The sequence below is a fragment of the Mustela nivalis genome, assembly GCF_964662115.1.
Source record: "Mustela nivalis genome assembly, chromosome: 4".
Classification (NCBI taxonomy): Eukaryota; Metazoa; Chordata; class Mammalia; order Carnivora; family Mustelidae; genus Mustela; species Mustela nivalis.
In genome coordinates this window covers 151604038-151624750 of record NC_139023.1, presented here as the reverse complement: position 1 = coordinate 151624750, position 20713 = coordinate 151604038, and the positions used below count along the sequence as shown (strand labels likewise).

General features: G+C 45.2%; 1 protein-coding gene and 1 pseudogene across 2 annotated transcripts; both read right to left on the bottom strand.

Moving 5' to 3' along the window:
• Positions 1 to 1047: 1047 nt before the first annotated feature.
• On the bottom strand, positions 1048 to 17817 carry LOC309862726 (L-threonine 3-dehydrogenase, mitochondrial). The gene is made up of 9 exons (XM_082726928.1): positions 17681 to 17817; positions 9613 to 9811; positions 7493 to 7535; positions 7192 to 7262; positions 5364 to 5513; positions 5090 to 5262; positions 3976 to 4066; positions 2132 to 2401; positions 1048 to 1543 (listed from the first exon to the last, which is right to left on the bottom strand). The coding sequence occupies exons 2-9, from the start codon at positions 9794 to 9796 to the stop codon at positions 1404 to 1406; spliced, it is 1122 nt and encodes a 373-aa protein (XP_082583054.1). The 5' UTR covers positions 9797 to 9811; positions 17681 to 17817; the 3' UTR covers positions 1048 to 1403.
• On the bottom strand, positions 14580 to 15123 carry LOC309863963 (6-pyruvoyl tetrahydrobiopterin synthase pseudogene; annotated as a pseudogene). The gene has a single exon. The product of its transcript is annotated as a 6-pyruvoyl tetrahydrobiopterin synthase pseudogene (transcript).
• Positions 17818 to 20713: the final 2896 nt, after the last annotated feature.

The following is a 20713-nucleotide window of genomic DNA, read 5'->3' as shown; positions in this document are numbered from 1 at the left end:
CCTGCTGAGCAGAGAACCCGATGTGGGACTCAATCCCAGGACCCTGAGATCATGACCTGAGCTGAAGGCAGCGGCGTAACCCACTGAGCCACCCAGGCACCCAGATTTTTTTTTTTTAATGTAGGTGCAACACCCAGCATGGAGCCCACTGTAGGGTTTGAACTCAACGATAATCCTGAATCATGACTTGGACTCTTAACCGACTGAGCCACCCAGATGCCCCAAAAGTTAAATAGACTTTAAATCCAGTTAAACCTCCAAAAGAGGTCATGTTTCCACCCCGCAGTTATAAATTCCAAACATAGAAGCCGATCATTAATCACATAATAGAAATGCCTTTTGGTCCATGATAACTTTGTCCAATATGCCTGTGAGCAGTTCTACTCTAATGATTTCACAGGTCTTCGGAGGTGGCTAGAAGTAAGTAAATCTCTATATACTTATATAGGAATTGCTTCAGAAGGGGTTAGAACAGTTCCCCTGAAAGTTTAGTCTAAGAGTATATATTTTTAAAATATATTTTAAAAAAGGCTGTCGCAAGAAAAGTTATCTTTAGAAAACTATGGACCTGCTCCATAGTACAGAACCTGTTCCAGTGGGCTGTGGCTGGAACAGAATAACCAAGTGGCGTTTGGAAATTCTCATCCCCATTTGTTGAGTCAACCTGAAAGGGAGGAGCTCAGACACCTGCATATTTACATAAGCTCCTCCAGGAGTCAGACATGGCCAGGGAAGAGAATTAATGTCCTGATAATCAAGACTCAGCTCACCAACAGGAAGGTAATCCAAATAAGAGGTGCTCTCCATTACTAGCCAGATTGTCTTTGATATTCTTCATTTTCTACATTTTCTTTTTACAGAAAAGTAAATTAGAAGTAATAATTTTTGAAAAAAATGTTTTAAGATCTCTTGATCATTATGAACATGGGATTATATAGTAAACATTTATGTTCTGATGGGATAGTATTTAAATTAGGAGATCAACTTTGATAGTCCTTAAAATGTAATCTTTGGTCTCTAGTCAAGAGAATAATGGAGTCTTAGGAGTGATATTTAAATTAAATTTAATTCAAGACAAACATCACATACATCCACCTTCTCCAAAATGCTTAATTCATCTGAATTAAGGAAATGGCAATTATTCTGACTGAAGTCTTTGTTCTGTGATATGTGTGTTTGGGCAAGTTTAGGCAAACAGCAAAGGTTTAGAAGTCCTACCACCAAGCCTACAGCATTTTGAAAATGCAAAAGCCAACTTGATTTTCCAATCTGGCAGTTCAATATGAGCTGCCAAAATCTTATCCAATTAGTCCTTCTATTCCAGATAATCTAGTTTCCTCGGGGTCATTATGGTTTTCCTTGGACAGCGGTCCAGTACATGTGAGCATTCCTTTCCAATTCCCTCAGTTAGCATTGGCAACTCTAGTATCAGAACTATGGAAGTTCAACATTGTTGTCACCAACTCTGGAAGATCAAATTCGTGTTTCCACCCCCAGTCCTTCCGAGCATTGCTGTCATCAAAGTTCATCGGCCAACTATCCGCTAGGAAAAGACATGGAAGAGAAGCTTGAATTACTCAGACTGTGGACTTGCAAAAATGTCTAGCACATTTTATATAAAGGTCTACCATACAAAATGCCACAAAAGAAATTCACCCTCCGAAATTCCTCCTCCAAGGAGACCAGAGTGGCCATTATGCACATATATAGCCACCCTCTTAGATCAGAAGATTCTATTACATGCCCACGATCAGGCACTGGGGATTGTGACTCACTATTAAAATCTCCCATGGACATGTAGGGCAGCAATCTTCTACTCCAGCAGTGCTCAAGGCCACAGCGGCAATCACAGCATCAGAAAACCCACGGACATTTTCTTATGCTGTTGGCTGGTTTTATGTTTCAACAATAAAATGGTGAAATGCTGAAAAGCTATTTATTTGGAATAGGATGATTCCACCCCTTTATATATCAGTGCCCCAAAGTGCAGCATCTGTTGTCTCAACAACAGCTTCTTCTTCAGAATGTGTCCAGAACCTCCTTATTCTCCATGCTTTATGTCCTCAAGGGACTCACAGTGCCAACTAAAGCTTCACTTAGATTTTGAGGAGAGTTGAAATGATGTACCCACCTATGGCCTGTCGAACAGAATCCACGTTGTACGTGATCTGGAATTCTGGTATGTGCTTGAGAACCTCCTGGGCCAGGTCCTCAGGGGTGAAGCTCATGGCATTGACATTGTAGGTCCTCATGGAGAGGGACTCTGCCGGGGCCTCCATGACTTCCAGAGTGGCCCTGAGGCAGTCATCAATATACATCATTGGGAGCCTCGTGCTGGGTTTCAGGTTGCACTCAAATTTGCCATTCTTTAGGGCATCGTGGAAGATCTGGACTGCATAATCTGAAAGAGAATCCTGTCTGTGACTCATCTTATAACAAAATGATGAATGCGTTAGGTCAATGGTTACACCTTAGGCTCTTTATGCTCCTCAGCATCACTGAGGACCCCCAAAGAGGTCTTAGGCGTGTGGGTTACATCAATATCTACTATATCAGAAAGTAACGGAGCATTTAAAAAATACTGCTACATCTTAAAATGATAATAATAAACCCATCATATAGTCATATGTATGATATTGTATAGGAAGAAGAATGTATTTTTCAAACAAAAGAAGGCTTAGTGAAAAGAATGGCATGTTTTACATTTTGACCATGTCTTGTTGCCTGGCTCAATAACAGAAAGCTGGAGTCTCCGGTTGCCTTGTGTGTTCAGCCCACTAGGCCGTCACACATCACACAGTCTCTAGAAAACTCCACAGTGCACTTGTAAAGGAGAATGAAAAGAAGGCAAATGACAGCTTCATATTGATACGGAAAGAGTTTTGACCTCTTGGACCACTTGGAAAAAAACAAAGATCCTGAGGGATTCCCAGTGCATAATTGGAGAGTATTGTATTAAGGCAAAAAGCTTTTTAAAAAGTAACCCCAACAAAAATCTCCTTTAAAATCCCTCAGATTTGGGGATGCCTGGGTGGTTCAGTTGGTTAAGCATCTGTCTTCAGCTGAGGTTGGTCGTAAGGGTCCTGGGATCAATTCCCACATAGGGCTCTTTGCTCAGCGGGGATCCTGTTTCTCCCTCTGCCTGTCACTCCTCCTGCTTGTGCTCTCTCTCTCTCTTTAAAATAAATAAATAAGTAAATAAAATAAATTTAAAATCTCTCAGATTTTGCCAAGGTTTAGCTTTTATTATTTTTTTAAAGATTTTATTCATTTATTTGTCAGAGAAAGAAAGAGCAAGCAAGCACAAGCAGGGGGAGCAACAGGTAGAGGGAGAAGCAGGCTTCCCCATGAGCAAGAAGCCCAGCGTGGTACTCAATCCCAGGACCTTAGGATCATAACCTGAGCACAAGGCAGACGCTTAACAGACTGAGCCACCCATGTGTCCCAAGGCTTAGCTTTTATATTATATCTCAGAGCCCCTCATATGGGAAGGATTTCTAATATGGGAGTTACTGAACATAATGCATGCTGGAGTTCAAACTCATAACAATAAAAATAACAACAACAATAATGACAAGAACAACACTTATGCTCCTTTAACAACATGCAATGCATACATATAGTCCATTTTCACGAAGTTCTCTGCATTAAGAAACAAAGGCTGGATTCAATTCAATTCTATTTGGTGTTCTCCTACATTACAAATTCGACATGACAAATTTGTTCTCGAATATTACCTGTTTGATCCTAGCACTGGGGATGGCTAATCATGGGCTGGATTTGCAACACCAGCATGAGCTGCCCTTAACACGTTCAAGTCAATGGGACTCCATGAGCTTCTCAGATGCGCTTGCCAGAGAGGGCGCAGAAACTCGGGGTCAGCACACAGCTAAAAAGATAGCTGGTCCCTTGCTGCTCTTCAGGGCACGTAGAAAACCTATCTTACTTAGGGCAAAAACGGAAAACAGCACTTACCCGTTGTTCCTCCTCCAGGCTGGGAGTCTGCTGAAATAATTCCAGGATATCTCAAGCATCGGAAATCTAACCCGTAACGGTAATGGTAATACTACAAAAAAGAGAAAAGCAACTTTAAAACAAATGCTTTAAACCAGACAGAGCAATGCAAAGAAAAGAAGAGCTCTTTCTTGGGGGGTGGGGGATGGAGCAGAATATCTTTCCATGCAGTTCTATTGAAATATTCCTAAAGGAAGCGAGACTAGAATTTCTAAGGGCCACTCACTTTTCTTTAACAAGTAACCCTTCCGCTTTCACTTTCAAAAAAATCACTCTGGTGATATATCAACACGGTCAATAACAAATCAGCCTGCGCTGATTGTCAGCTCTTCTTTGGAAGAGAGTCACTGCTCGACACCCCAAACAATCCTCCGGGAGCGTGTTCCTGTAGTGCAGAATGGCACAGAGCTCAGGGGAGGGCTGTGGGGGAGGAGGGTAATGCCTGATACCTCAGCTAAAGGAGCAGACACCACTCACACTTGTCCTAGAGTTTTGTGGGTTTTTTTAAGTTTTTAAATTTTATTTTATTTGAGAGAGAGAGAGAGAATGAGAGCGAGAGCATGAGCAGGGGGAGCAGGAGAGGGAGAAGCAGGCTCCCCACTGGGTAGGGAGCCCAATGTGGGATTTGATCCCAGGACCCTGGGATCATGACCTGAGCCAAAGGCAGAGGCTTAACCAACCGAGTCACCCAGGCTTCCGTTAGCACAGAATTTTAAAGACAAAGAATATTAAAAAAAAGAAAAGAACAAAAGTCCTTTGACCTTCTCCTTAACACAGTGTTCAAAAATCACATCCCATTACTGCCAATACTGGGAGCCTGACAGAACGGAGCAGTACCAGTAAGACAGATAGCAAATGAAGAAGAGGGTGCCATCGAGGGGCCAAGGGCTAAGGAGCTCTTCCGGAGCATTCAGTTCCTGCCACTTGGCAAACGCAATCAGTTTGGGAGCACTTCTGGGGGCTGGGCGGGGATGGGGGTAGAGGTAAACGTCCCCTCCAAGGATGAGTCAGCTAGTGTATGAGACAAAGAGAACAGAAAAGGCAACACTGCGTCATCTTGCCAAGCAAGGCTTACTTCTCCCATGAGCTCGGCGTGGACCTTGGACACCCCGTAGATGGTCCTGGGCCTCTGCACACAGAGATCGGGAGTTGGATTCCGGGGAGAAGTAGGGCCAAAAGCTCCGATCGTGCTAGGCACAAACAATCGCAAACTGTGCTCTGCCGCGACATCCAGGACGTTATGCAATCCTGCAAGGAACAGACATGACGACCACCGTCTCAAAAATCTCCTGCAGAAGAACTGGAAGAGCTGGCAAATCAGCCATCCTGGGCAAGACCCAGAAACTTACCAGTAATATTGACGGCCCTGGCCAAGGACACATTCGCTTCCCCCACCGCACTGAGCAGAGCGCTATAATGAAACAACCAGGTGATGCGGTTGTTTACCACGATCTCCCGAAGATTCTTGTAATCCAGAATGTCGGAATAAATAAACGGGCCTACAAGGAACACAACAAAACCAGAGAAGCACAAGTTAGGGGTTTAAAAAGCCAAGGGGACCTTCCCCCCAACACCAGTTGGCTCGTGAACTCCATTAGGGTCAACTGGATGGCTGGCTCATTGGACGCTGTGCAGCATTTTGCTTATGAAAGAACAAACCCCAGCCACCCCCCCAGGTAACAGGAACTCGTGCTCATGAAGAGCTTAAACTTGCCACTCGCTGTCCAAGGCCTTTCTGTATACTTAGATCTGACTGGGAGGGAAACTGAGGCACAGAGAAAAACTAGCCAGGATCGAGTGAGTGGGAGAACCGGGGAGGGGGGGGTGTGTCACAACCAGGCATCTGGCTCCTGAGTTGGTGCTATTAATAGTCCCCCTACAGGCACGGTAATTTCACTCTGCGGAAAAGTTACCCAATTTAAAAAGGCTAGAGAAGTGGGTTTCTAAAAGAACATACAACTTGGTGTAGAAGAACCACAGGCATGAGCTAGGGAGAGCCAGGCTAGTTCGGTGGCAGCTTCCCCCACTTACAGCAAAGTACCAGGAAGGACCTGGAGACCTTACAAACATGTTTCTAAGGTAGGAAAAAACTTGAGGACTTTGCAGTGTTTGTGTGTGCATGCACAGCTGTTTAAGAGCAAATTTATGTTGGGGCCCAACTCTTGATTTCACCTCAGGTCATGATCTTAGGGTTGTGAGATCAAGCCCTGTGTTCGGCTCTGTGCTTAGCACGGAGAGTCTGACTCTGTTGGGATTCTCTCTCTCTCTCCCTCTTGCTAAAATAAATAAATAAATCATCATCATCATCTTTTTTTAAAGAGCAAATCTATGTTGAAATAGGAGGATTAATTTCTCCAAAGTTTTAGAGTTCTTTTTTCTCATTACAGAACTTGATTTTTGTTTTCCCTCTGAGCAAAGAAATTAAAAACTCAAAAAGGCAGGAATCGAAGTTTTTATTCCAAAGATACTATCCCAAATAATGCACAAAGATATCATCCCCAAACTTTACTTCAAGTTTGAAAGAGTTTTCCTGTTCTTGTAACTCTTAACAAGAAGCAGCATTAACTGCAGACATTTCACAGAATTACGAGGGATCATATTAGGAATGTGGGTTTTTGTGGTTGTTTGTTTGTTTTTTTAAAGAGATAGTGAGTTAGGGGATGAGGCACAGAATGAAAGGGAGAGAGAGAATCCCAAGTCAGCTCCACGGCCAACATGGAGCCAGACGTGCGGCTCAATCTTACCATGCTGATCTCGTGACGGGAGCTGAAATCAGGAATTGGTCACTTAACCCACTGAGCCACCCAGGTACCCCCAAATAGGAATTTTTTTTTTTTAAGATTTGTATTTATTTATATGACAGACAGAGATCACAAGTAGGCAGAGAGACAGACAGAGAGAGAGGAAGGGAAGCAGGCTCCCTGCTGAGCAGAGAGCCCAATGTGGGACTCGATCCCAGGACCCTGAGCTGAAGGCAGTGGCTTAACCCACTGAACCACCCAGGCGCCCCCCAAATAGGGAATTTTTAAAAGTCACACAACTGGGCCTCAATAACACCTTTCTTTTCATCACAAGTCTGGTTATGAGCTGCTGCACACACTGATCCCATGAGCCGTCTCTCTAACTACATTTTGAAAATCAAAGATGAAACAAAAACAAGGCATCTTGATCTCTTACCACTGTGGAAGATGTGATCGGGGGGTTTCCTTATGTCAGACAAAATCACATTGTCCTTCCCAAATCGTTTCCTGTAGGAAAGAGCAAAACACGTGACTTGGTACATCTAGGATATAACTGGCCCAATGAAAATGCGCTTTCAAATAGGGCAAAGGACCAGTGGGGGAGACGATGAGCCACAGACCTGCTACATGTTTATGATATGAAGAACAAAATAAAATGATTACATGTTGCCAAAGACAAGTTGTACATACTAAAGACTTTAACTCATATTTTCAATTTCAGCTTTTTGGGCTCTTACCTCAAAAAGTTAGCAAGCCCTACTCCAAGCTGGCCAAGACCCCCTAGATGAAGAAGAAAAAAGTGGAACTTTAATTCAAATCTTACCAGTTCATTTATTCCCAGAACATAGTAACAGAATAAGACTGTAGGGCAATCTCAGCTAATTAGGGAAAGGCCCAGTCTGACCTGATAAAACTAAGTTACATCCTTCACACGAGGACAGAGATTGATGCAGGTAATTATTAGTCGCAGAGACAAAACTCTTTCTAGCATTGGGTGGCTGACAGGAAGCAACGGCGCAGAAAGAGAAAAAAATCACAAGAAAGCAGGATAACCTCCTAGCTCCTTAAGTCAGGAATTCCTCTCAGACCTGCCCTCATTATTTGATGAGTTCTGAAGCCTGAATGCAACAGGAGCCAAAACACTGCAAAGCCAAACAGAAAATTTGAGATCAGCCTCTGGAAGGATTATCAAGAAGCCCATCCTCCATTAGGACTGGGCTGGGGTGCAAGAGGGGAAAAGAGGGACAAACCAGGAAATCATCCAAGAAAAGGGAAGACAACTGAATTGACAAGGAGCCATGAAGAAAACTAAATTTTTTTTTTAATTTTTAAAAATTAAAATTAGAGCTTCCTAATTTAGAGGCTTAAAAATGCTGCTGAGCGAGGTGCCTGGGTGACTCACTGGGTTAAGCCTCTGCCTTCGGCTCAGGTCATGATCTCAGGGTCCTGAGATCGAGTCCCACATTGGGCTCTCTGCTCAGCAGGGAGCTGCTGCCCGCCCCCCCCCCCCCCCCCGCCTCTCTGTTTACCTGTGATCTCTGTCAAATAAATTAATAAAATCTTAAAAAAAAAAAAAAAGCCACTGAGAGGGATGCCTGGGTGGCTTAGTTGGTTAAGCGTCAGCCTTTGGCTAAAGTCATGATCCCAGGATCCTGGGATCAAGCCCCACATCCCATTGGGCTGCTTGCTCAGCGGGGAGCCTGCTTCTTCCCCTCCTTTGTCCCTCCCCCTGCTTGTGCATGCGCACGCGCACAAGCTCTCTCTCTGACAAATAAATAAAATCTTTTTTTAAAAAATGCCACTGATTGAAATGGGTGAGCTGGGTTTGTGAGTACAGCTGGGGGAATGAAACTGCAAATTTCATCTGAGAGAGGTAAACGAGGCAGGGAGATACAGAAAGTGGGATTTCCTGTAAGTGCTTATTACCATGGGACTGGAACCAGGCCCACTGACACCACCACAGAAGGTGCTCTGCCGGTGGTGGAGGGAGGGAGCAAACTAGCACCAGATAAGTGGGGCAAACCAGGGAGGACAGTATAAGGGGGAAGTGATTACACCTGAAGTCCATTTCCAGCCGGAGAGGAGGCGGCGGAAGTGAAAGAAACACACACACTCTGTGAGGAATGTAAGAAGCCAAGGGGATGGTGCGAAGAAGGAAATAAAGTGTGTCCGCCACATCAGAGGTGGGCTTGTGTTGGCTGGAAGGACCTGGAGTGCCAGGTGAAACTTGGAGTGACGAGGACATAGCATCAGGGGCTGGGTGGACAGGAGGTAAGGAGCACAGGGAGCAAGTCTGGCGACAGTGAGATTAACGGCTTTCCAAGATGGTGGGGATGGGTTCCTCAGGCAGGCCCTAACATGTCTCCTCTGTCTCCCACCTAAAAACAGGCAACAGCTGCTGGGCACAGATGATGTGGTTGAGGAGGTCAGTCAAGAAAAGATGCACCTGAGGCACCACCCACACTGTAGCCCCTGCACATTTGCTCCCTGGCAGCCCTCGCCTCAGGCGATCTCAGCCACACAGCAGCTTCCTGGCCCTCCCCCCCCCTTTCCTAGAGCCAACCTTTAGACAATAAAAAATCACAACATGCAAAGAAAGCACTGGCAACAGTGACAGAATAAGGATTTGGGGCTTGCCATTCTGGAGGAAGCCAATCGTGGAAAAGGTTATTTCTGATGAATACATGTTAGCTGGTGGCATGGTAGCTCTTCCAAAGCCATCCAGAAAGAGCAAAGGAAAAAAAAAAGTGAGGGGGGAGGAGGAGGAGGAGAAAAGAGAAGGAGGAGAAGGAGGAGGAGGAGAATCATCAAGTTGCAAATGTGGAATAAAGAAGGAAAAAAAAAAAAAAAGCCCAACCTGTAATTAGGACACGTGGCTGGTCTGTTCCAGAGAAGGAGGCAGAGTGGAAGTTGGCATCTGCTGGAATCTGCCGAGGGGAGGTGCCCAGAAACCGGAACGGCGGGGCAGCTGTCCAGCAGCCACAGGCTGGGCTCCCCAGCATCTGGCCCACGACCTGCCACAGCATCCTAGTGACCAGCATTTCCCTGCAAACACCCTGCAATTAAAAAGGAGCAGAGTTCATTACACAACCTTTTATGCTTCCAACCCCTCTGAACACAAGCTCACGGGCACAACGTGGATTGGACTCCCGAACTGAACTAAAGAGACTGCTGAGTGGGCCAACGGGAAGCCTGTCAAGAGCTTCCTGCGAGCTGGGCTCTGTAAAAAGGGGATCAAACCCGGCAGGCAGACAAAAGCCGGGCAGAGATTTAGAACTGACACTGCACAATGCTGACATCGCCTGCATCTAACGGTTACTGTGGAGGGGACCGTGCATGGACCTGGAAACACCAAGTCAGTGCATCTCAACGAAGCCTTCACATCCTTAGAGCTGGCCGCAGTCTGTCCACGCACCACCGGAAGGCACAGACAGGTCCCAGATTAAATAACTTAGTGCCCTGTCCATCTTGTGCAAATATTCAGATATTATCCTTAGAGTGAACCAGACTAAAAAGCAGATGGTTAAAAGAAAAAGGCGCTCGGTGACATTCGGTAAGCTGTGACCCCTTTGTTTTGCTGCCCTCTCCTTTCAAAAGGATCATCTGAAAGAGCTGTTTTCTCCTTTCCTTCCAGACCATGAACATTTTAGTCCCCCTCCTCTTCCTCACCAGTTTTATTGGTTACAGACCATGAAATCAGTTCTGGCCTTAAGAGTTCACCCCTTAAGACAGTCCAACTGCACAAGGCTTGCGACTGGGGGTGCAGGCAGGGCTTTCACACACGATCCCCGGCCCCAACCTCCTGCCCCAGCACCCAGACAAGTGTGTCCCAAGAGTAAATCAGAGCCACACAGCAGGCTCTGCTGCTTCCCACCCTCTAAAGTCAGGCCTCCTGCACTCTGCACATGGCCCTGTGCCTTCCACAGTAAGATTTCCAACAGAGCTGGCAGAGGAAACTTCAGAGCCAACTCTGGTGACCCACGCCCTTCCAACGAGCTCACCAGATCTAACCATCTTATCTTTGTAAACTATAGTTCAAGACCCTTTAAGATCTGAACTTAGCCTTCTCCCACATTCAACTCAGTACCTTGAGGAGAGAACTTAATACACAGCATTCAAAGCCCCTACAGCCTTCCCTCCCAGCTAACTTTGCCAAACAAGCAGAAGAGAGCCTTCTGCTGGAGCGTCTCTGGCTTGCTACAGGGGATCAGGCCTGGAAAAGGGGCCCCCACTCTGGACCACATTATAGGAAAGGCCCAAGTGTCCCTCATAAGACCTTTGGGGAAGTCATCTTTTCAACCATCATTTTTACCCAAGACCAGGTAAGAACTCTGATTCTTTTTTGGGGGGGTGGGTGTGGGGGAGGGAATAGAGTAAAATGTAATTTTTTTAATTGGAAAACAAGTACATAACTTGGAATGGATTTGACGCCAATTGTGCCATAAGCAAATTTTCTTTAAGTGGCTAAACAAAGTTTATTTTTTTTAAAGATTTTATTTATTTGACAGAGAGAGAGATCACAAGTAGGCAGAGAGGCAGGCAGAGAGAGAGAAGGGAGGAAGAAGGCTCCCCACAGAGCAGAGAGCCCGATGTGGGACTCGATCCCAGGACCCTGAGATCATGACCTGAGCCGAAGGCAGTGGCTTTAACCCACTGAGCTACCCAGGCGCCCCTGTGGCTAAACAAAATTTAAAAAGCAAGTAACAACAAAAGAAAATGTCCTAGTACAGGACCAGCAGTACCAAAAAAAATAACGTGTGAGTACATGGAGCATATACCCATTGTGCAGCAGTGCAACTCTGAATCACATATTGCCTTCAGTCCATACTCCACAGAGGAGTTATGGCTCCTCGCTTCTACAACATGCCAACACGTCCTCACAAAAACTGCTTAAAACAAAGGCACAACCCAAATCTTCCCTCATCTGACCAACTCCATCTCCACTGAGGTGTGCACAAGGACTGAGACTTACCCAGAGGAAGCCATGTGCACCATGTGACTGGACCGGCTTTCTCAAGGAGGGTTTCAGGACAACCACAGTAAGATAAGGGAAGAAAACAGGGAGGAATGAGGTCCTAATCACTATCTGTGCATGTTTCTGGACAGCAAGGGGGAAACTTTTTACAGAAAAGTTACAAAGAAGAGGCAGATAAATAATTTGGTACAAGACACTGAACACATTCTGCACAACACCTGCACATTGCTGTCATCTGAGTACAAACTCCTCATAGCTCACGTGCCTGTTGCTGTGAAAATCTGCTTCCCTGCCCACTTCAACCTTGGCATCTGCTCACTTCTCTCTCAGGTCTGGCATAACATGGTGGAGCCCTGCATTCCTATAGCCGCGGCCATCTTTATCTAACACGCGGATGGCTCTCCAATTTCTTCCTCACTGTGTCTCATTTTTCTTGCCATCATTGTCAGAAATTCCGAGCTGTCAATTGCTTTACCTCAAGACAGCCATCACAACTCAACACGGAACAAGTGTATCCCTTTAACACATGACATACTAAAAAGATAGGTCCCTGAAGGGTCAAGATTTAATACTACTTAACATTTTTACTGTCATATAAACGGCATTCTTAAGTAAATCTGGCAAACTTTTCAAAAAAGCTATCCTACACCAAATACTTTGGCACCAATCACTTTTGCTGCCAAGCAGTCACCAAAGATACTAATGATTGGTTTGGTGCTGATACCAGATGAACACAAACAAAATGACAAATCCAGCCATGACTGCAATTTTTTCCATTTGTAAGGCAGAATACACTTCTGTTAAGATACTAACACAGTCTTTATGTTTGCAGCTAAAATTTTAATTTGACAAGTTTCTCTATTATTAGAAAGTGACAGGACTAGGATTTCCTTCGATGCTTTTTCCTCCAAACAAGGCTTTACTGTGTTTCTCCAGCCACTGCAATTTGATAAACTATCCTGCTAGATGCTTCAATAGCTTTTTCACTACTAGTTTGTAAAGCTATAACAAATCATTTTTGGCTTCTCAAGAGCTCATCATATCTACATTTAAGTCATTCAGTTCATTTTTATTTAGAGGACTCTGAATGGTTGTTCTCAAAAGAATGCTACTGGCACTGTAATATTATACAAAAACTTTCTACAGTGTAAGACACAGAATGTAAATGTCTAACAACTGTAAAACTGATGAAATCTGTCACATTTTTAGGTTTTATGTAGTTCTCTGGAGTAAATTCCTCCCTTTCATTATTCAGGAAACTCTGATAGATCGTTTCATTTTTTTCAGCATTTATAGACATCGATGGTATAGTTCTGAGTAGAAAAATCAAGTTATCTAGTATCCCCCTGTTTAGCCAACAATACAAAAATAGATAAATATCTGTTCACTTTAGAATAGTTTTATATCATTTAAAAATTTATAAAAGTGTTCAAATCAAGACTATGAAGTATAATGTTTTGACTTCTAGGACCCTACAAAATGTCTCTGGGAAGCCCAGGATTCCCCAGGTTATATTTTGAGAAGAGCTGTTCTAAAGTAAAATTTGCTTTGCCAACCTACCTATTAAATTTATATAGGGAAGTCATCAAAGATTCTTAGTCCCTCTTTAAAGACTCGATTATAGTCCACAGACTTTCTCTCCCAAGCACCTTCTTTACTTTAACTGCACAGGGAAGAAGAAACAATTCAACAAACTCTTCCCCAGAGATAATGGAGTGCCTCCCTGACCCAGGACTCTTCAGGGTAGTTATTATACCACTGCTCCCATCATTCTCCTGGCATTTACCTCTCTGCACAAACTACAGAACTCTAAGACAGCGCTGACACTATGAAGAGGGTGGGACCAATATAGATGAAGACTTGGAGCTCAAGTACCTTTGCTCCTTGTATGGATATGGTAGAGCTAGGTAAGGAATCAATGAGGTTAATACTGAGGTCTCTAATGTATGCTGCTGTAAGAATGGGGTCCCTGGGGAAGTAGGTCAGATGAGAAGACAGAGTTTGGTTTTGGAAACATTAGTTTTGTTTTGTTTTTTTTTAAGATTTTATTTATTTGACAGAGAGATCACAAATAGGCAGAGAGGCAGGCAGAGAGAGGAGGAAGCAGGCTCCATGCTGAGCAGAGAGCCCGAAGCAGGGCCTGATCTCAAGACTCTGGGATCACAACCAGAGCCAAAGGCAGAGGCTTAACCCACTGAGCCACCCAGACACCCCCGGAAACATTGGTCTTAAGTGCCAGGAGACAATATGGCTATCTCTCTCATAAAGTTGTGAGCTCTTATGAGAAATTCCTACCAGTAACTGATGTATGTCAGTACTCACCAAACAGTGTGGAACAGACCAGAAGGAGAAAACAGGAAATAACAAGGGTTTGTCTACACCACACACACATACACTAAAACAGAATGCCCCTGTTTGCAGAAAAAAATTACTTTGGTTTCTTAGGGGAGAAACTTATTTCAACTGTGACTGCTCTGAAGATAAATAATTCTGTTTCGGGAATATATATATTTTTTTAATGGAAAAACAAAAATGGATTTATTTTACTGTTAAATTTCACACCACAACATTTTACTGAAAATGAAGTGATTTTTAATCTATAAATAAAGGACTCTTTAAATGTCACTCAGGATGTTTTAAGACAGATTTGAATTAACGACACGTCTTAAAAACATTTCCTTTTTTTTTTTTAAAAAGATGTTATTTATTTATTTGACAGAGAGAGATCACAAGTAGGCAGAGAGGCAGGCAGAGAGAGAGAGAGAGGAGGAGGAAGCAGGCTCCCTGCCAAGCAGAGTCCAATGCGGGACTGGATCCCTGAGATCATGACCTGAGCCGAAGGCAGCGGCTTAACCCACTGAGCCACCCAGGCGCCCCACACACAACAATTTCAATCAACCAGTCACTCTGAAAACACAATGGGGAGGCGTAACAAGTATGTGATGATTTCTTAATTGTCCAAGAGGATAAAGACCTTTTTCGAATATGGAAAGAAATTAAGTCTACAGTATTAACCCCTAAAAACTATTCTCCTTTATAGACAACAATATTCAACAATATTATTGTCAGTTTCATACACTTTCACTTTATAAAGAACTCCCAGAGGAAGAAATTTCTGGAGGCTTTCCCAGATATACACAGCTACATTTTCTGTCCTGCCTACAACATCTGCAAAGTATGGCACATCCAGATCCAGATTCTTATGATCGAGGGGCTTTATAATTGCCTCCTCCATATACTCTTTGAGGTCGGCCAAGTTCATAACCATCTCTGTAACAGGATCAATCTCTCCATGCACTGCCACCACAACTTTATAATTGTGCCCATGGCCTTGTGGATTGTTGCATTTCCCAAACAGTTTCGAATTTTTGTTATTACTCAGAGGTTTGCTGTAGAGTCAATGGGTCATGCTAAAGGAGACAAGGCAGGACACTCGGACCCTGGGGGCGACCGCCCTCACCTCGCCTCCTCCTGTTTCAGGAATATTAAGAAACTCCAATTTGAAATATTTAAGGCCAACAAAATAGGCCTTTTCCCTGAGGGCACACCATCAATTTCCCTTAATGTTCTCACTGGCTTATGATCTCCCCAAAATCCAGGTCTAATCATTCTTGCCATGGAGACAGTAAATAAGAATGTATTAATATCTCTGGCACTAAAGAATGAAAGTAAAAGTATCCAGCACTGACAGATGAATGGATAAAAAAAAAAAAATGTGGTGTATACACACAACAGTGTATTATTCAGCCTTGAAGAAGGATATCCTGCCACAGGCTACGCATGGATAAACCTTCAGAACATTATGCCAAGTGAAATAAGCCAGTTACCAAAGGCCAAACACCATATGATTCCACTCTTAGGAGTTAGTTATATAAGGTATCCAAGGTGATGAAAATCATAGAAAAAGGAAGTAGAAAGGCACCTGCCAAGAGGTGGGGCATAACGCAGAAGGACTATCAGTGCTTCATTCATTGGCATACAGCTTCAGTTTTGTAAGATGAGAAAGTTTTACAGATCTGTTGCACAGTAACAGGAACATACTTAAACACTACTGGAGTGTTCAATTGAGTACACTTGAGTGTTAAAAATGGTTAACATGGTAAATTTTACATTATGTGACTGCAACCACAATTTAAAATAAAACATGTAAATTCATGTTTTTAAAAAAAGTCTCCAGCCCCAATTAATGGTCTGCATATACATACATTGCTGAGGAGCTAGAAAATTCACCCAGAGATCAATGCTGTCTCCAGAAGCCTAACAGTCCAGTTGGTGCCTACCAAACCCTAGTCTCATTCAAACTCCTGAGCCCTTATCCCACTTAACTCCCCAACCTGTTCTTCCCACTCTGCTCATAAACCTGCTGAAACTTGTTCTTGTTCATCTCTTCTTCCAGTCTCAGGGGTCTGCAGGAGGAGTCAACTGCTCTCAACCTTAATTCCCTACCCCTCAAAGTGGGGCTTCCTACCCTGCACTCTGTAAAACTGCTTTCAGGAAAGGGGTGCCATTTGCCTAGTTGATGATTTCCTGGCACCAGACCCTCCCGCACTAAGCTGCTGATTCCTGCCCTCTGTTCACCGCCCCCCGCCCCGTCCCGCCCCGCACCCCAAGCCCACGGGTTCTCCCACCTCTTAGTTTGCTTTAAGGACCAATAACCCTTACAAAAGGCATTTGCAAGGCAGTCTCTCCTTTAAATATTCTGGTTCATTAAATAATAAATGTGTACTCTTGGGGCGCCTGGGGGCTGAGTGAGTTAAAGCCTCTGCCTTGGGCTCTGGTCATGATCTCAGGATCCTGGGATCGAGCCCCCCATCCGACTCCCTGCTCACTGGGGAGCGGGCTTCCTCCTCTCTCTCTGCCTGCCTCTCTGCCTACTTGTGATCTGTCAAATAAATAAATAAATAATCTTAAAAAAAAAAAATAATAAATAAATAAATAAATAAATAAATAAATGTGTACTCTTAATAGAACTGGTGCAAGGAAAAATCAGGCACTTCCTAACGACCGAGCACGCGTGAAACGCCTGCTTTCCTGAACCCTCACCGTATTCCTGAAGCTGGGATCTTTCTCTCCCTTTTACAGGATGAACTGCCCTGCCCAAGGTCAGGCAAGTACTAAACACCAAGAGGGGTAGGAAACCGGATTTGCGGAGTCTCAAACCCTCCTTCCACCACCGCCACACTTCTCCCTCAGGAAGCATCCCCGTGGCCGCGCTGAGGGCACCTTCTCTGCACCACCATTCCCGCTCCCCCGCGGTTCCTCCCGGCCTCTCCTCACCGGGTAACCCGAGAAGCCCAGGGGCCTCAGGTCACCGCCACTCTCGCTGCGTGAGTCTGAGTACGCTCCTCTGCCAAACCTCAAGGTTCCTCAGTCTTGGGGGACAATGATAGGACTGCCCCACTAGATTGATGAGAACATTTAATAGAGTAATAAGAAGAGCACTTAGCAAACTGCTCAAAGACTCCACCAACGAGCTGGTCAAGTCTGGACTTACCGTGGTGATGATCCGAAAGACAGAAAAAGTTTAGGGAATACCCCAGAGCTCTAAGTTGGAGATACAGAGGGCCTCAGAGGTCTGGCTCTGCAGAGCGAGAGGAGGACGCCGGGGAGAGGGAACCCAAGAAGACACGGGGCCTCAGCCCGGCTCTCGCTGGAAAGGGTGAAGGGTCCCATCTTCTCCGGGAGATGCCTGGGTAAACCGGTTTTAGAACGGCCGCGCCTATCCTTATTCCTTGTTGGAGGGTGTCCTAGCAAAGTGGAAGGGGCCGGGTGTCGCCTCCTGTGGACCGAAGCAGCGCCCCCGACCCCGCGCCTCGCAGCTCCGTGGCGACGGCTGGAGACCGCGCTCACGCCGGGGCCAGGGGGACCCGCGACATCAGCCTCCGCTCCTAAACGGGGATCTGCTCCCGGGGACAGCGGCTGGGGTGACGTCCGGGAGCTCCGCACTTACCTTCCGACTGAGGCGCCCAGAGGTGCTGCGTTGCGGCGCGGGAATAGGAGCTGGAGCAGCGCGCGGCCCGAGATCCCAGCGCCGCTAGCGGAAACCCGAGCCGGCGCCCAGTGCGCGGCGCCTTTATCGTCTCTGCATCCGAACCCGCCCCTCCGCGCACCAATCCCTTTCTTCCGCCGGGGCCGCGGCTAAGGCCCCGGGTCACGAGGGGAGCCGGGTGGAGGGCCCCGGCTGTCTGGGCAACCCTTTCCCCGCAAGTCTAGGCCACCTCCTCTGACCGACAAAGTGGAGAACTAAGGAACGGCTGGGAGCACGTGAGAGTCCCGCGCGCGCAGCGTGTCCCGCAGCCGCAGTGCCAGCCTTCCCGATTTCGCGTGGGCCCCGTCAAGGTGCGCGCCCCTCTGCAGGCAGCTTTCACGACTCGGAAATCGGCCCCTCTGTGCCCCCGAGAACCGGCTCGGTCTGGCGTTGAGCGGCTCCGCAGGGACCTGGGGATAAGGGCGGGACGCAGGAGAGGAATTTGGAAGGATTGGCTGAAGAAATGGCCCAGGAACCTGAGTCTGGAGATGTGGTAGTTATTTCTTCTTGGTTTCCCACATGGGAAACATCATTGTCAAGGGAGATGACCCTCAAGGCCACGGACCAGCAGAGTCAGCATCCCGTGAGAACCTGTTAGACGTGAAAATCTGGGGCCTCATCCCGGACCTGCAGAGTCAGGATCTCTAGGGGCGGGGCCCAGCGAGCTCTGTTTTAACAAGCCCTCCAGGTGATGCTCATGCGCACGGAAGTTGGAGAAGCACGGGTCTAAGGCAGGGATTCTCAGACTTCGCTGCCTGTTAGACTCACCTGGAAGTTTTGGGAAGGAGTGAATCAGAATCTCGTTTGGGGGCTTGGAGGGGTTAAGTATTTGTTTAAAGCCCCTCAAGTGATCCCGATGTGCTGTCAAAGCTGAGAACCACAGATTACGGAAAGTCTGGGTACAAAGCAGTCCCCACCCCATCTACTGAATCAAGGTCTACATTTTAAAAGATCTCCAAGTGATTCTCAAGCACATCAGGATTTTGGAAAACGGCTCTAAGAAAGGTCTCCTCCAACATTTAGAATCTGTGATGTTAGCGTGTCGAATTTTCTGTTTAACACGCTCTTGGAAAGCTTCATGTCTTCAACATTTTCTCATACGACATGAATTTCATTATGGCTCTTTCTCTGGTGCACTTAAAGTCTAAAATCTTAAGTATAGACTTTTTAGCCTCCCAGGAGACCTTAGAGATTATGAGGGCACTGTACCCATTTCACAGTGGAAGAGGCGAAGCCCTTTCCAGAAAAGTGAAGACATTTGTTCAAGGCCAGGGGACAGAAACCTGGCCGGGGCACTGCGCCATGGCCCTAATACACCACATCATACCGTGAAGAGTTATTTTTGTTGTTGTTTTCCTCAGACCTTGTGATGGCGTCAGAGATCCTGAGCTTACTCTGAGAGGGATTGCAGGTAGGGATGTTGCTGAGTGGAACAACCCACTGGCATTGCTGCCGGTCTGGATGGAGGAGGGGATTTGGGGGGAAAGGCGTGACTTAAGATTTTGTTTCTGAGGACCCTGTATGAAGAAGGATTGATTTACAAGGGATTGAAAGGTGAGTGGTTTCTGGCTACCTATCATCCATTTCCTCTCTTTCTCAGGGAAACAGTCTGGTATTAATATCATCAGCCCCCTTCCTTTCCAGCCAAGGAACAGGCACTTCCACTGGATTTGAATCCTGATCAGAGTGAGGGAGAGGCTGGAAACAGGACTGGTCCCCATCAGCTGAGGGCCTCTCTGAGAAGGTTAATGCTGCCTGGAGGCCACTGTCTACGGGTTTCCTAACTCTGGGACTGTCTTGGGTTCCTACCCTTTTCCAGGCTAGTTCTCCAGCTTTGCCAAGTCTGTGTCTTCCTCCCATCCTTTGGCTTAAGTCATCAAAGTAGGTTTCTGTTACCCTAACCTAGATTCGGATAATATTCAAACTTTCATTTTCAGAGTTGAGATTTGGGCTCTCAGATCATAAAATCAAATAATAAAAAAGCAATATAAATATCCTCTAGTCTATATTGATGTAAATAATGAATAAATAAATAAATGAGGTAGAAAGGACTTTTTCTTACAGAAGAATTCCAACTAATCAACGTGGAAGAAATGAGGGGCATAGACATTCTCCATAAGTACACCACAGCAATAATTGCTGCAGGGAACAAGTTCTTTCTTCATTTTATTTTTATTTATTTATTTATTGATTGATTGATTGATTGATTTTATTTGAGAGAGGGAGCAGGAGCAGGGTGGGGGTGCAGCACAGAGGGAGAGGAAGAAGTAGACTCTCCACTGAACAGTGAGCCTCATGCAGGGCTTGGTCCCAGGACTCTGAGATCAGGATCCAACTGGAAGGCAGATACCTTCCCAGCTGCCACCCAGGGGCCCCCTCTGCATTTAATTCAATCCCTCAATGTATTGGATGATACCAATTTAGTTAGGGTAGTCTACTAAATCCACTAATTGAAATGCTACTCTCATTCAGAAACATCCTCAAAGACACCCAAAAATCGTATTTAATCATGGCCTGCCAAGTTGACATAGACCATTAATCATCATAGTCTCCATAGTTTTGCCTTTTCCAAAATGCCATATAGCTGAAATCATACGGTATGTAGCCTTTTTACATTAGTGAATTTTACATAGTAATATGCATTTAAAATTTCCTCCATGTCTTTACATAATTATATAACTAATTTACATTAATTATAATTAATTAATTCATAATTAATCTTCCATTGTTTTTTAGCCCTGAAAAGTATTCCATTATCTGGATATACCACAATTATTTAACCATTCACCTACTGAAGAACATCTTGGTTGCTTCCAGACTTTCTCAATTATGAATACAACAGCAGTAAATATCCACGTGCTCCTTTATCAAAGATTAGTTGCCCATGGTTGTGTAAGTGTATTACTGGGGTCTGTATTCTTTTCCATTGATATACTTGTCTGTTTATTTATTTAT